This window comes from Sarcophilus harrisii, chromosome 2 (genome assembly GCF_902635505.1).
Source record: "Sarcophilus harrisii chromosome 2, mSarHar1.11, whole genome shotgun sequence".
NCBI lineage: Eukaryota > Metazoa > Chordata > Mammalia > Dasyuromorphia > Dasyuridae > Sarcophilus > Sarcophilus harrisii.
In genome coordinates, this window is record NC_045427.1 from 509,587,013 (window position 1) to 509,599,698 (window position 12,686).

At 37.5% G+C, this 12,686-nt stretch overlaps 1 protein-coding gene across 4 annotated transcripts in view; it reads left to right on the plus strand.

Annotated features, from left to right (window-relative positions):
• Nucleotides 1-2,014: 2,014 nt before the first annotated feature.
• MYZAP (myocardial zonula adherens protein) overlaps nucleotides 2,015-12,686 on the plus strand; it is a 102,454-nt gene continuing 91,782 nt past the window's right edge. The window contains exons 1-2 of one of the 4 annotated variants that reach the window (XM_031955272.1): nucleotides 2,022-2,116; nucleotides 2,203-2,502. In XM_031955272.1, the coding sequence (XP_031811132.1) occupies nucleotides 2,443-2,502 (60 nt within the window). In that variant the 5' untranslated portion in view covers nucleotides 2,022-2,116; nucleotides 2,203-2,442. Of the gene's footprint in view, nucleotides 2,117-2,202; nucleotides 2,503-2,565; nucleotides 2,932-12,686 lie in introns of those variants that run through there. The other 3 variants (XM_012543843.3, XM_012543839.2, XM_012543835.2) reach the window with 3 other exon arrangements.

Below are 12,686 nucleotides of genomic sequence, written 5' to 3' on the forward strand. Positions count from 1 at the left end.
TAAACTGAGAGTCAGGAGATCTGAGTTCTAGTCTTTACTTTATCTCTAATTCTTTTTTTTTTTTTTTTATAATTATGGGAAAGTCATTTAACTTCCTGGTCTTGAGTTTTCTCATATGTAAAATGAGGAGATTTTAATATATGATCACTAAAGTCTCTTCAAATTTTTGTGCATTTTCTGGGTGACAGGAGGTCTTGGAATCATCTTTAGAGGAAAGCTTTAAAAATAACTTAATTCTCTTATTTTTGGGGATAATTTAAAAATTATCCACTCTACTTACTGCAAAATCTATATGTCCTTCAAGGTCTAGTTAGTTCCTCCTCCATGAAGATTTTACTAATTTTTTTTAATCAGTCAATAAGTATTTATTAAGCACTTAATATATGCTAGGCACTGTGATAAAAAATAAAATAAAAAAGACAGATCCTCCCCTCATGGAGATTACAGTTTAATGGGAAGATAATACATTAAAGGAAACTGAAAAAAAAAAAAAGAGGGGGAGTGGAAGGAAGAAAGAAAATATCCAACCCTGGGATGGCTAAATCTGAAGGAGTACATATAGCTTGGTTACAAATTTAGGAGGTTCCTATCTTCCACACTCATTTCAATTCTTCAGTACCATAATTTATTCTAGCATGTTTTCATTAAAACAATTATTAAATGTCATCTCTGTTCAGACTTCTTGTGGCAGAGGCAAGAGATACAAACATAAAAATACCATAGAGCCTGGACTCAAGAAGCTTCTCATTCTATTGGATATAAAATGTTTTTCATAGATTAGTTACATATATTTTCATGTTATGTATTGATGGACCATGCAGACTTGTACCTGTCAGCAAGTGTTTGGGGATTTCTGTGAATTTCCAAGTAGGAGGAGCTAGAGCTAGGTTTGGGCTGGAGGTAACAATCAGAATCCTATCAATATGATCAGTTTTCCTTTCTATTTGCTTCTACTTAGTCTAGACTGGATTCAAATTCTGACTCTAAATAACTACCTGTGTGATTTGCATTCAACTTCTTTGGGATTTAAATTAAATGATCACTAATGTGCCTTCCAGCTTGAAATCTTTATATACTGAAATGCTTTGGTTATTCTTAAAACTATATTCAAACCTATTATTTCATTTCTCAGAATTGTTCCTTAAAGTGTGGTTGAGATGAATTATTGAGTTTTCTGTTTTCCTCTCAGGTCAGAAATATATTCTATTGTTTTCTTTTTCCCAGCTCCGTATACTTCCTCTCTCCTCCCCACCCCCTTTTGCACTTTCCTGTTTGCTCCCCATTCTTCTCTTCCTTGGATGTCCTCCAATATTGCTAATTATGCTTTCCAGTGTTGGCCTGACTGGAACAGTGACATAACCCAGAGAGGCATCAAAATACTCTGGGAATTGACTGAGTAAGTAATCAAGGGCCCAAAGCTCTTGGTTCCTAAAGTCTTAACAGGCAGTGTAAACCCTGTGGCTCTTTTCACAAAAGCTGGCAAAGTGCTCTGAGAGCTCTGTCAGTGAAATTATCTGGGACGTCTTTTTCAGTCGCAAAAGTTCTGGGTTTTGTTCTTGAGACTTGGAATTTATAAAAAGTTTTAATATTTATTACAAAGCACATTTGCAGAGAAACACCTTTGGGAGGGAGCACGCAAACCTATTATGTTGCAATGGCCAAATGGTACCCCAAGATAAAATGTAGATCTATTGCATTCTTTGTTTTTACCAAAACATTTGAGAAACTCTCCAGTGGTCACCAAAATGTAAACAAACAATTGATGCCAGTTTATTTTGTCTTTGTCTGGGTCACAACCCACTTCCTTCCTCCTTAGAAGAGCTGCCCAGACATCAAGAAAATAATCATTAACCTCCTTCTTGATAAGTATCTTGGTAGATATTAATTAACTAATGGAATCTTTCACTAATAGTCTGATCCCGTTTTGACAGGTGGGGAAAACCATGTCCCCATCGTCACAAAGCCACACTTGGGGAATCATAAAGGAGACACGTCATTTAGGCATTGGGGGTCCTCTGGATTTCCCCTCCTCAAAACTAGGGGGCAGTGACTGAGGAAAACATCTCGACTCGTACAGCACTTTTGTTTCTTCACTCTCAAATGCGATGCTCATTATGTATGTATGATCTTTGTATCTGTGTATCTTCTTCTTATTTGTCTGGCTGTTCATTACCCAAATTTCTTATTTTCCTTAATACCCAGAACTGTGCTCTGCGCGCTACACGAGCAGAACAAAATGTTTATTGAATGACAATGTTGTTCCAGCAATTCCTATCTCCAAAGCTAGAGTGGGCCTCCCCAGAGAACTCTCTCTCCCACTTGTGTTAAGGTGTCAGGAGAGGAAGAAGAGCCTTCTGCGCTGGCCTAGAGGAAGGGGTTCAGCCTTCCCTCACCCAAACTCGGTTTGGCCACCCCTGCATAGAAAGACTGAGTCAGAGCCAAATGGAGAAAATGCTGCTGGACAGGTCGGACGAGCTGGGAGTTCGCTTCTTCCGCCCCGAGGTGCGCTCCGCTCCCTCCCGTCTACCCGCCCACTCTTCTACCCCGGCGCCCGGCGACCGCAGCTGGCCACACAGCTGGCTTGGCGCGGCCTCAGAGGTGCGGGTAGGGGGCTAGTCTGGGCGTTCCCTCCGGACCGGGCGGGCTGCGGACACTCCCCCGAGTAGCGTGAGGAGAGGAGGAGCGGGAATAGTGACGAGGGCCAAGGGAGGAGGCGAGGAGGACGAACGAGGGCGGGTAGATAGATAGACCGACGGGCAGACAGATTGCCAGCCTGGGCCCTCGGGAGCGTTATTCGAACCCGAAAGACACTCCGGCTACACTCCCGCCCTCGGCGCCCCAAGGCACCACTGGAGGATGCTGCGCTACAGCTCCGCGGTCACCCTGCTTTCGGGCAACGGGGCCGCTTCCTCTGGGAGTCCAGGCAAGAGGGTGAGTAGTAGTAACAGAAAGAGAGGAAGCGAGCGAGTCCCCCCTTCTCCTCCTCCCGCCCAAGTGGCCCAGTCTAAAGGCGCTCGGCTCCCCTCTCTTGGCTAGGAGCTTTTGCTCCCAGAAACACGCTAGCCATGGGCCAAAGAATCGCTCAAATTTCTGCCCGAGAGCCCTGCATTCGCTCCATCCAGCCAAGCTCAGGCCCTTCACAAGTCCACCTGCTCTCTCCTGCAAACTCCCAGGGATGAGAGGCCCCAGGGGAGGGGGAAAGGACTTAGCATTTTACGTGGTGCCCACCGATTGCTCTGTTGTTTGCATTCCTCTCTCTCTGACCTATGTGCCTCTCTTAAGCCAAGGATATGGGGAAGGCATCTGTTGTGAGAAACAAGCACGACCTTTTTTTTAATAACTTTAGATGACTTGGGACCTAAAGGCAAACATAAAGAAAATGTCTAACTTTGTTTTGTCCATTGGTTAAACTAAAACGATAGTATATTTGTATTGTAATGTTAGCTGACCTTTAAGAATTTTTCTAGAGCTGCTTTTAAAAAGGGAAATGTAGGAAAGGGGAATGGTCCTTATTTTAAAATAATGCCCTTATACTGTACTTAACAGAGAAAAGCCCCTCTAAGAGTCAACTGACTCTATTTCTTCTGAATTCACTTAGTAGAAGCCACTGTTTTTCCTTCTGAGTTGCTTAAAAAGACCAAATAAAATCCTAGAAATTCTATGTATATTCTATTAGCTCTGAGCTTTGGGTACCTTTTCCATGATGCATGCTAAGAAAGCCTATTTTATGTACCTTGAAATCTAAATCAGCTTCCTAAAGTGTCACATAAGATGCAGCTGTCATTATTATTTTCAAAATTGAATGTTTTTTATTTTCCTGAGAATTTTCTCCATCTTAGAGAAATTAATTTGGAAATTACAGTGCCTTTTAATATTTCGTGATAAACTTTAGAGGTCAAAATAGCACCTTTACTCTAAAAAAAGTCAGCTGCCTAATTTTTTTTTTTAATCTTTCCCTAATATTTGTGCATGTCTGCATGTATATACATGTATACATATGTGCACACACATAAATATATACATTGTAGTGTGTAGATATATGTATATATAAAACATACATAGAGGCCATCATTGATCATATTTTTAGATTATTACTATCAATCAATAAACATTTATTAAGGGTCTATCTACTATGTACTAAGCACTGTGCTAAATGCTGGAGATACAAAAAGAGGTAAAAGACAGTGTTTGCCCTCAAGGAGTCTATAATTTAATGGATTATTACTAAATTGCCACCTAAACCAGAGCTATCTTTAGGTAGTTTGGTATTTTTTGCCTGCTCGGAAGTTTTATTCTTTAAGTATGTCTGTTTTAATTTTTATACCACCACAAAGCCATTAATGACATTCAATGTCTTGAGTCCTTTAAGGTTCTTATGCGTGTATGTGGGAGGGAGGGGTGTTGAGTAGGGAACTTGTTAAGATCTCTACCTATTTTTTCCTCTTGTTTTTGAAATCTAGCTAGACACATAGATCAAAAGGACTTTATCTGATTTTTAACTTCAAAATCTAAGATCTCAATTTGGACCATTAGGGCTTTTGATAATAATGGCCTTTATACAAAGATATGTGTTATTCAACTTTGTGAAGATCTTTGTTAGGATACCATTAAGACAGTGGAAGAATTGTTTCATAAAAGCAAGTCTAGAGCACAAAACTATAGGTATTTAGAAATGTGATCAGCAATCTATCAGCTTGCTCAAATGCTCACTTTCATCAATAACTAGACCAATATTCTAATAAATAAATTAGCTTGTGTTCTTAATATAGTATGACAAAAACATTCTTAAGGAAAGCCTTGCTTTGGTAGTCAAATATCATTCACATCCTTGGTCAGGACTATCTTGGACACTCCTACAATAACATAGTGTCAATGACTTTTGACTCTCCCAGTGAATACAGTTCTCAGTTTGAATTCACCAGTTCCTGAATCTGGAAAGAAGATGATTCAACTTTCCAGTTATTTTCCTTCTTTCAAGGTTGTTAGCTCTAATTATGAATTTCATATGCCTTAGTCTGAAAAAGTGTCATTTTCTGAATGGGAACTGGCACATTAGACATACTATTGATCACTTTATTGAGTATTGAAATTGGTTGAGGAAGAAAAAACATTTTGCTTACTTTAAGGGCAACAATTTTTATTTCAGCTTTATAGATCAGTTAGTTAAAAAAAAACATTTTTACTTGGAGGTTTGTCCATGTTGACAGCTTACCTTTTTGATGCTGGACGAGAAGGGAAATTGAAACAATAAGATGTTGCTAGCAGATAGAATAATGGTTTTTTTATCAAAAGTAGCACATCAAACATGACTAGGGGAGGTAGGGAAGACACGTTTTGATAGGATGGAAATTCAAGCAGACTAGAAATAGTTATTAAAAGCTCAGGAGGAATCATGAATTCTCTGAATCAGGTACCAAAAATGATGTATACAGCCTGGGTTATTATTGGAATTTCATTTTTTTTATGATTGTCACTTAGAAACTGTGATTGCCTCTCAACTGAAGTTGTATCTAAAGAAATGCGGAGTGATTTTTGTCAACTCAGAATCAGAGGTGTGAGAAGTTTAGAAATGTGCCAACCAGCCGATATTGTGAAACAAAAACGTCTGCCTCCAAACCAGTTCTGCACTAAAAATAGTTTTATCTACAGCAACAGCAGGAAGAGAAATTGGAAAGACTTGCAAGGAAAACATGATCAGAAAAAACTTGAATGATAACTTTGGGGGGTGGGAAAAATCAAACATTTTGAAATTCTTTTGTCGTTCAAGGGAATGTTTAGAAGACAATGATGATCCCTTAAAAGTAAGACTGACATATTCCCTTCAAGAAAAAAGCTTTGTGTGCTTATGAACTGCTTGGAACTTACTACAGCCAAATATCTTCAGTTATTCTGTTGTGTAGAGCTGACTAAAGGAGTATACTGAATCTCTTCTCTAACACCAGACGTTATTTATAGACATAGGTGACTTGACTGCTAGCTGACAACTGACTACTAAGAGATATTTACAAAAGGGGGAAGGGAATCAGGCATCTCCTCTCTTCTTCCTCCACTATTTTCTTTATATTAGAATACTGTTTTCCTTGCAAAGAATTAGAATTAACCTGTTAGTCATCACTTGCTTGTTTTTGTATCAATATCTAAGTAAAATCTGAATCTGATTATAGTTTCATAGTCTTAGAATTGAATGACCTTGATAAATGACTTTGATCTGTCAATTACACTCCTAGGTCCAGAAAGATGCCCATCTCCATTTTACTTTCCCAATAAATATATATAAACATAGAGATTATAGAATTTTAGAATTGAATGGACTTTAGAATAAATGAAGAAATAAATGAATGGAAAGAATAAATTCATCCACCATTTACTATTTGCCAAACTCATGTTAAATACAAATACAGAAGCATTGATAATACCTAGTCTCAAGGAGCATATAATCTAAAGGAGAAAAGGGAAGAAGGAGAGAGGAAGAGAATAAATACTTATATATTATGTGTCAGGCATTATGCTAATAAGCATTTTTAAACAAATATCTACTAAATATCCCCTAGGGAGGAGCATTGTGGTCTAGAAAGTTACCTGGATGGTGATTAGGACTGTAGGTGAATAGATTGATAACCCCCCATCCAAGAACTATGGTAGTGTTGAATTATTGATCATGATTCATGATTCCAAAATTGTAACAGAGGAGAAAATACTTTAATTAGCAGTGGATAGATTACAGGATAAATTACAGAAGAGAAAGCTGGAGAAGGAAGACTTTCCTTAAACAGTGATTGAGAAGGCAGTCACCCATCAGCATAGTCAGGCTCTAGGGTCCCTCCTAGACCAACTACTGAACAACTATTTTATCTTGGAGTATCAGTGTACTGATTAGGGCACAACCTGGCACAGCAAATATAGTCCTTTATGCCAGGCAGTAAAAGAGAAAAGCTAAAAATAATGTTAAGACCTTGAAGCTATCTTTATTGATCTTTGGAAAACGTGAGTAACCTTTAGTTCTAGAAGCTACTAAGGAAATTTGGCTTCTTTGCATTCACCAGAGTACTAAGATTATTCCATGATTCATTGTACCTGAGTTAATACCTGTTCCTCTTTGTTCCCAGTGAGCTCAAGAAATCAGTCAGTCAAAAATATTTATGAAGGTTGTACTGTGTGCTAAGCACTATGCTAAGTCTTAGGATTTAAAATAAAGGCCTTGGAAGAGCTCACATTCTAATAAAGGGAACAACATGTCAATAATGAGGTACTTTAAAACTATAGGCAATAAAAGGAAGCCAATTTTGGAAGGGAAGAAGGCATATGAAGATAGGAAAACCAGGAAAGGCCTCTTGCGGAAGATCAGCTTTGAGCTGAGACAGAACTGCCAACAAAATTGGAAAATATTATGGCAGAAACTAGATAAGGTCGAAATGGGTTCATGATTTAGACATGAAGGATGAGACTATAAGAAAACTAGGAGAACAAGGGATAGTCTACTTGTCACATACATGATGAAGGGGGGAATTTATGGCCAAAGAAGAACTAGAGAACATTATAAAATGCAAAATGGGTAATTTTGATTATATTAAATTAAAATTTTTTTGTATAAACAAAACCAATGCAACCAAGATTAGAAGGGAAGCAGAAAGCTAGGGGAAAAATTATATTCATTGTTTCTGATAAAGGCCTCATTTATAAAATATATGGAGAATGGATTCAAATTTATAAGAATACAAGCCATTTCTCAACTGATAAATAATCAGAGGATATATGAACAGAGTCAATTTTCAGTTAAAGAAATTAAAGTTATTTCTAATCATATGAAAAAATGTCCTAAGTCACTATTGATTAGAGAAATGTAAATTAGACAACTTTGAAATAACACATCACACCTCTCAGATTGACTAAGATGACAGGAAAAGATAATAATAAATCTTGGAGGGGATGTGGGAAAACTTGGATACTAATGTATTATTGGTGGAGTTGTGAACTGAGATCATCAAAAAGGGAAAAGGACCTACATGTACTAATATATTTGTAGCAGTCATTTTTGTAGTGGCAAGGAACTGGAAATTGAGTGGATTCCCATCAGTTGGGGAATTGCTGAATAAGTTATGTTATATGAATGTTATAGAGTATTATTATTCTATGAGAAGTGAGGAAAGACATGAACTGATGCTAAGAAAGAGGACCTTGTACACAGCAGCAACAAGATTATGTGATGATCAACTGTGATGGACTTCACTCTTCTCAACATTGAGGTGATTGAAGGCAATTCCAATAGATTTGTGATGGAGAGAGCCATCTGCATTTAGAGAGAGGACTATGGAGAGTGAAGGTGGATAAAAAAATCTTTTGTTGTTATTATTTGCTTGTTTATTTTTTCTTTCTCTTGTTTTTTTATCCTTTTTATCTGATTTTTCTTGTGCAGCATGATGAATATGGAAATATGTTGAGAAGAACTATACATGTTTGACCTATGTTGGATTGTTTACCTTGTAGGGAAGAAAGGAGAGAGAAATATTTGGATTACAAGATTTTGCGAGTGTGAATGTTGAAAATTATCTTTGGGGCAGCCAGGTGGTGCAGTGGGTAGAACACCAGCTTTGAAGTTAGGAGGACTTGAGTTCAATTTTGGCCTCAGAGAAGTGGCAAGTCACTTAACCCCAACTGCCTCAGTAAAAGAGAGAGAAAGAAAAAAAGAGAGAGAGAGAGAGAAAGAGAGAGAGAGAATATTATCTTTGCATGTATTTGAAAAAATAAGAGTCTATTATAAAAAAGTATGATATTTATCTACAAAAAAAAAGTTATGTTGGCCACTGAGTCAAAACAGAATTTGAGAGAGCAAATTGAGGTATGGATTAAGAAGGCTATTGCAATAGTCTAGGAAAAAGCTGATAGGGGCTTGAATTAGACTTTGGCTGTAAGAGTGGAGAGAAGATTTGGCAAGGACTTGACTATGTTGGTCAGTTGAGAACTATATAACTAACAGTTCAGTTTGGCAATCTGTGCTAGGCTTGATAGGTTTACAAGCTTTAGAAATGGGAGGGAACTTGGGCTCAACTAGCATAATACCCTCATGTTATAGATGGGATATTAATGCTCAGAGAGGCTAGGTGACAAGTCTTAAAGATAGTAAGTAAAACTTGAGCTCACATCCTCTGACCCCATATACAGGTCTCTTTCCCCTCAACAATGAGATATCCTGGAGATTAAATGGAGCCTAGAAGTGAGTGTTAATCTTTATCAGTTCAACAGACATTCATTAAACTCTTACACAATGGGCAAAGATGGATAGTCCATGATCTTGAAGATTTTACTGGGAAAGTCTGAATTGTTTAGGCAGGAAAAATCATCACAAGCTCTGGATATAATCACAGAGGAACCCAGACCCCTCCTTTGGAGTTCGGGAGGAGGGTACAGATCTCAAGGTAAAATCACATTGTGTTCCTTCTCCTTCTCAAAAGGCAAGGTATAAGTGAAATGAGATTAAAATAAAAATTTAGGGCAGCTGTAAAAGAGAAAAGAAATCACAAAAGGGCCACCTGAGAATAGGATTCATATTTCATCTATTTGGCTTGGAGATGATATGTTTGCATAGTCTGTTTCTATAGCTATGAATTCCAGATCTTACTGAAAACCAATTGGTAGGAGCCACTTTGTTCTCCCCAAAAGCTGCTGCCCCCTTGAGTCCTCTAGTTTCAGCAGCCATAGGGTTTCCCCAGAGCCATGGTCAAGCATAGGAACTATATGCCGATAACTGTTCTCAATATATGTTTGCATAAGGAATCTGTATAACTAGTAAATAATTAGTCAAATGGTATTTCTTAGCATGTCAGGCACTGTGCTAAGCACTATGGACACAAAGAAAGGTAAAACACAGTCCCAATTCTCATGGAACTAGCTCAAAGTCAAAAAGAGAAGATAACATGCAATTAGCTATTTATAAACAAGCTATATAAAGGATAATTGGAAATTATCAACAGAGAGAAGGCACTAGAAGTAAGGAGTCTTTGGAAGATCCTGTAGAAGGTAGGATGGTAGCTGGGACTCAAAGGAAGCCAGGCAGTGAATGTTAAAAAGGAGAGAATTTCAGAAATGGAGACCAGCCAGTAAAAATTCCCAGAATTGAGATGAAGAGTCTTGTTTGAGAAACAGTAAGGAGGAGAGTAATATTGACTTTCAGAATATGTAGGGGTGTGTGTGTGTGTGTGTGTGTGTGTGTGTGTAAAAACAGAAAAGAAAAGAAGGGTAAGTTATGAAGGGCTATGAATGTCAAAGAATTTTCTATTTGAGCAGCATAGTAGAAGCTTATTGCAAACTGAAAATATGACTTAAAGACCAACTTAGTACAGGTATTTGACTATACTACAGAAACTTTGTCTTCATCCAAAGATATCCTTAAGTTTGACTTTCTATTTCCAGGCACTAAGATAATCAAGATTACCCAATATAAGCAAAGGAAGTGTATGCATATATATATTTTTATATATATATAATACATACATATATATTTGTAGATATAGACACACATTTGCACATAATATATGCATGCATGCATACAAGTATATATTTTTGTACACATACATTTCATTAGCTGGCAAGGATATAGTTTTCAAACACAGAGCAGGATACATGATGAAAGATTGGACCCAATACCAGCTATGGTAGGCACACAAATTATGGGTAATAGTCAAGACTTTTACGTATCTTGAGAAATGTCTATTTTGTCTTTTACAGCCTTGCTTTTTTTTGACTGTTCCCTGCTTCTAATTTGTAACCTTGTTTACCTGCTCTTACTTGGTTAAATTGTCATTAGGCCCATTGTCTCATCCTGGCTAACTTAGTGGGAGTTTCAGCCAAAGACCAGCCAAAGGCCCACTACAAGATAGCCCAGAATTCTGCTGTTATGTAGTCCAGTGAAATTGGGATTGATAAAGAAACAGAAAAACAAGACAAATGAAGCCAATTTCTTCCTTGAAAGCCCCCTCCCAGAGAGCCATGTGCTCAAATATCATCAAATTCCAAAGGCCTGAATAAAGGAGGTTCTGTTCTATATTAATTAATTCCTTTAACAACATTTTAGAACCCTGTTAGTGGTAGGTGTGAAGATGAATGAGGCCTTACCTTTGCCCTCACAAATCCCTAGAGTCTTGTTTTAATACTTGGATCTTCCACAAATGACATCTCTAGTTGTCCAGAGTTTCTTTATTGTCATTTAGGACTCACACTCATACTAACACAAGATTCCCCTGCAGTAAAGTGATGGAAATACCAGGAGACCAGTACTAGGGATCTATACTTTTGATGAGAAGTTGGAAGCTGGCCAAAGACCCAAATACTCTGTATAATGGATTGATGTGGTATATCCATTAGCAACAGGGTAAGGGCAGAGTTAATTAGTGGTTGTCTACCTGAAGCAATTTGTGAAGTATTAGGGAAGCTTCCCTTTGACTGTAAATATCAACCTCACCCAAATGCCACAATGTCTGATATTTCACCACTAGAAATGAGTTCCTTTGGTTAGTCATTGTTCTTTCTCACCTAGCCTCTTTTAGAATATAAATATCTTGAGATTTTTATGTGGTAATTATGGAGATAGGACTTTAGCTTACATTAAAAAAGTTCTAGTGACTTAATCATAGGATGCTTTCAGAGCCTGAAAGAACTAGGACTATATGAGTAGTACATTCTAGGGCTGAAGGGGATATGAAAAGGGGGAATTGGTACTTAAGAGTATTTCTTAAAAAGTCATTTGATCCTCACAACAACTCTGTGAGGCATTTGATTATAAGTATTAAAATCCCCATTTTTACAGACTAGAAAACTGAAACTTAAAGAGAAATTAAATAGAAAAAAGGGGAAGTGAAGTACTGATTCAATAAAAATATCACCCACTTAATGATTTTGTCCAGGGCCACACCTAAGAAAAAGGAAAAATCTTGTTTTATTTTGATTTTAGAATTGGATGGGAGCTGGGAAGTCATTTATGAATCTATGATCTTTATTCATCATTAGGTCTCCAAAGGAACAGGTTACAAACCACTTTCTCATTCCATACAATACTTGTCTATATTGCTCCATAAATATGTCACTGTGCTTGTGAGTCTTTTAGAAAAGCATTTATTTAATGTTTACTGTGTGCCAGCCACTCTAATAAGGACTGGAGATAAAAAGAAGAGGCAAAAATAGTCCTTAAATTGGATTCCAAGTATTCTTTCTGGGTATCTCCCAGGCCTGGAATGCTAGCTCTCTCCTGCTCTTGATTATTCACCTCCCTGGCTTTCTTTTAAATTCCAACTCAGATCTACCCTTCTAAAGGAAGATTTTCCCATGCCCTCATAATTCCAGTGCCTTCCCTATGTTAATTATCTCCTGTAAATCTGTACATTGTTTGCTTTGTATATATTGCTTGCACATTGTCTTCCCATTAGATTGTAAGCTCCTAGAGGGCAGGAATTCTCTATTGCCTCTTTTTATTTACCTAACACTTAACACAGTGCTTGGCACATAGTAGGAGCTTAATAAATGTTTATTGATTGCTTTGAATTTGGGTAGCAGCTTGTATATAAAAAGGTACAGTATAGGCAATGTACAGTGCCTTTCTTTGAATTCCCAGCTTTAGTATCTAGTAAATTCTTTAAAAATGATTGCTGTTGTTTCAGACCCTTAACACTTCCTGGCTGTGTGATCCTGAGCAAGTC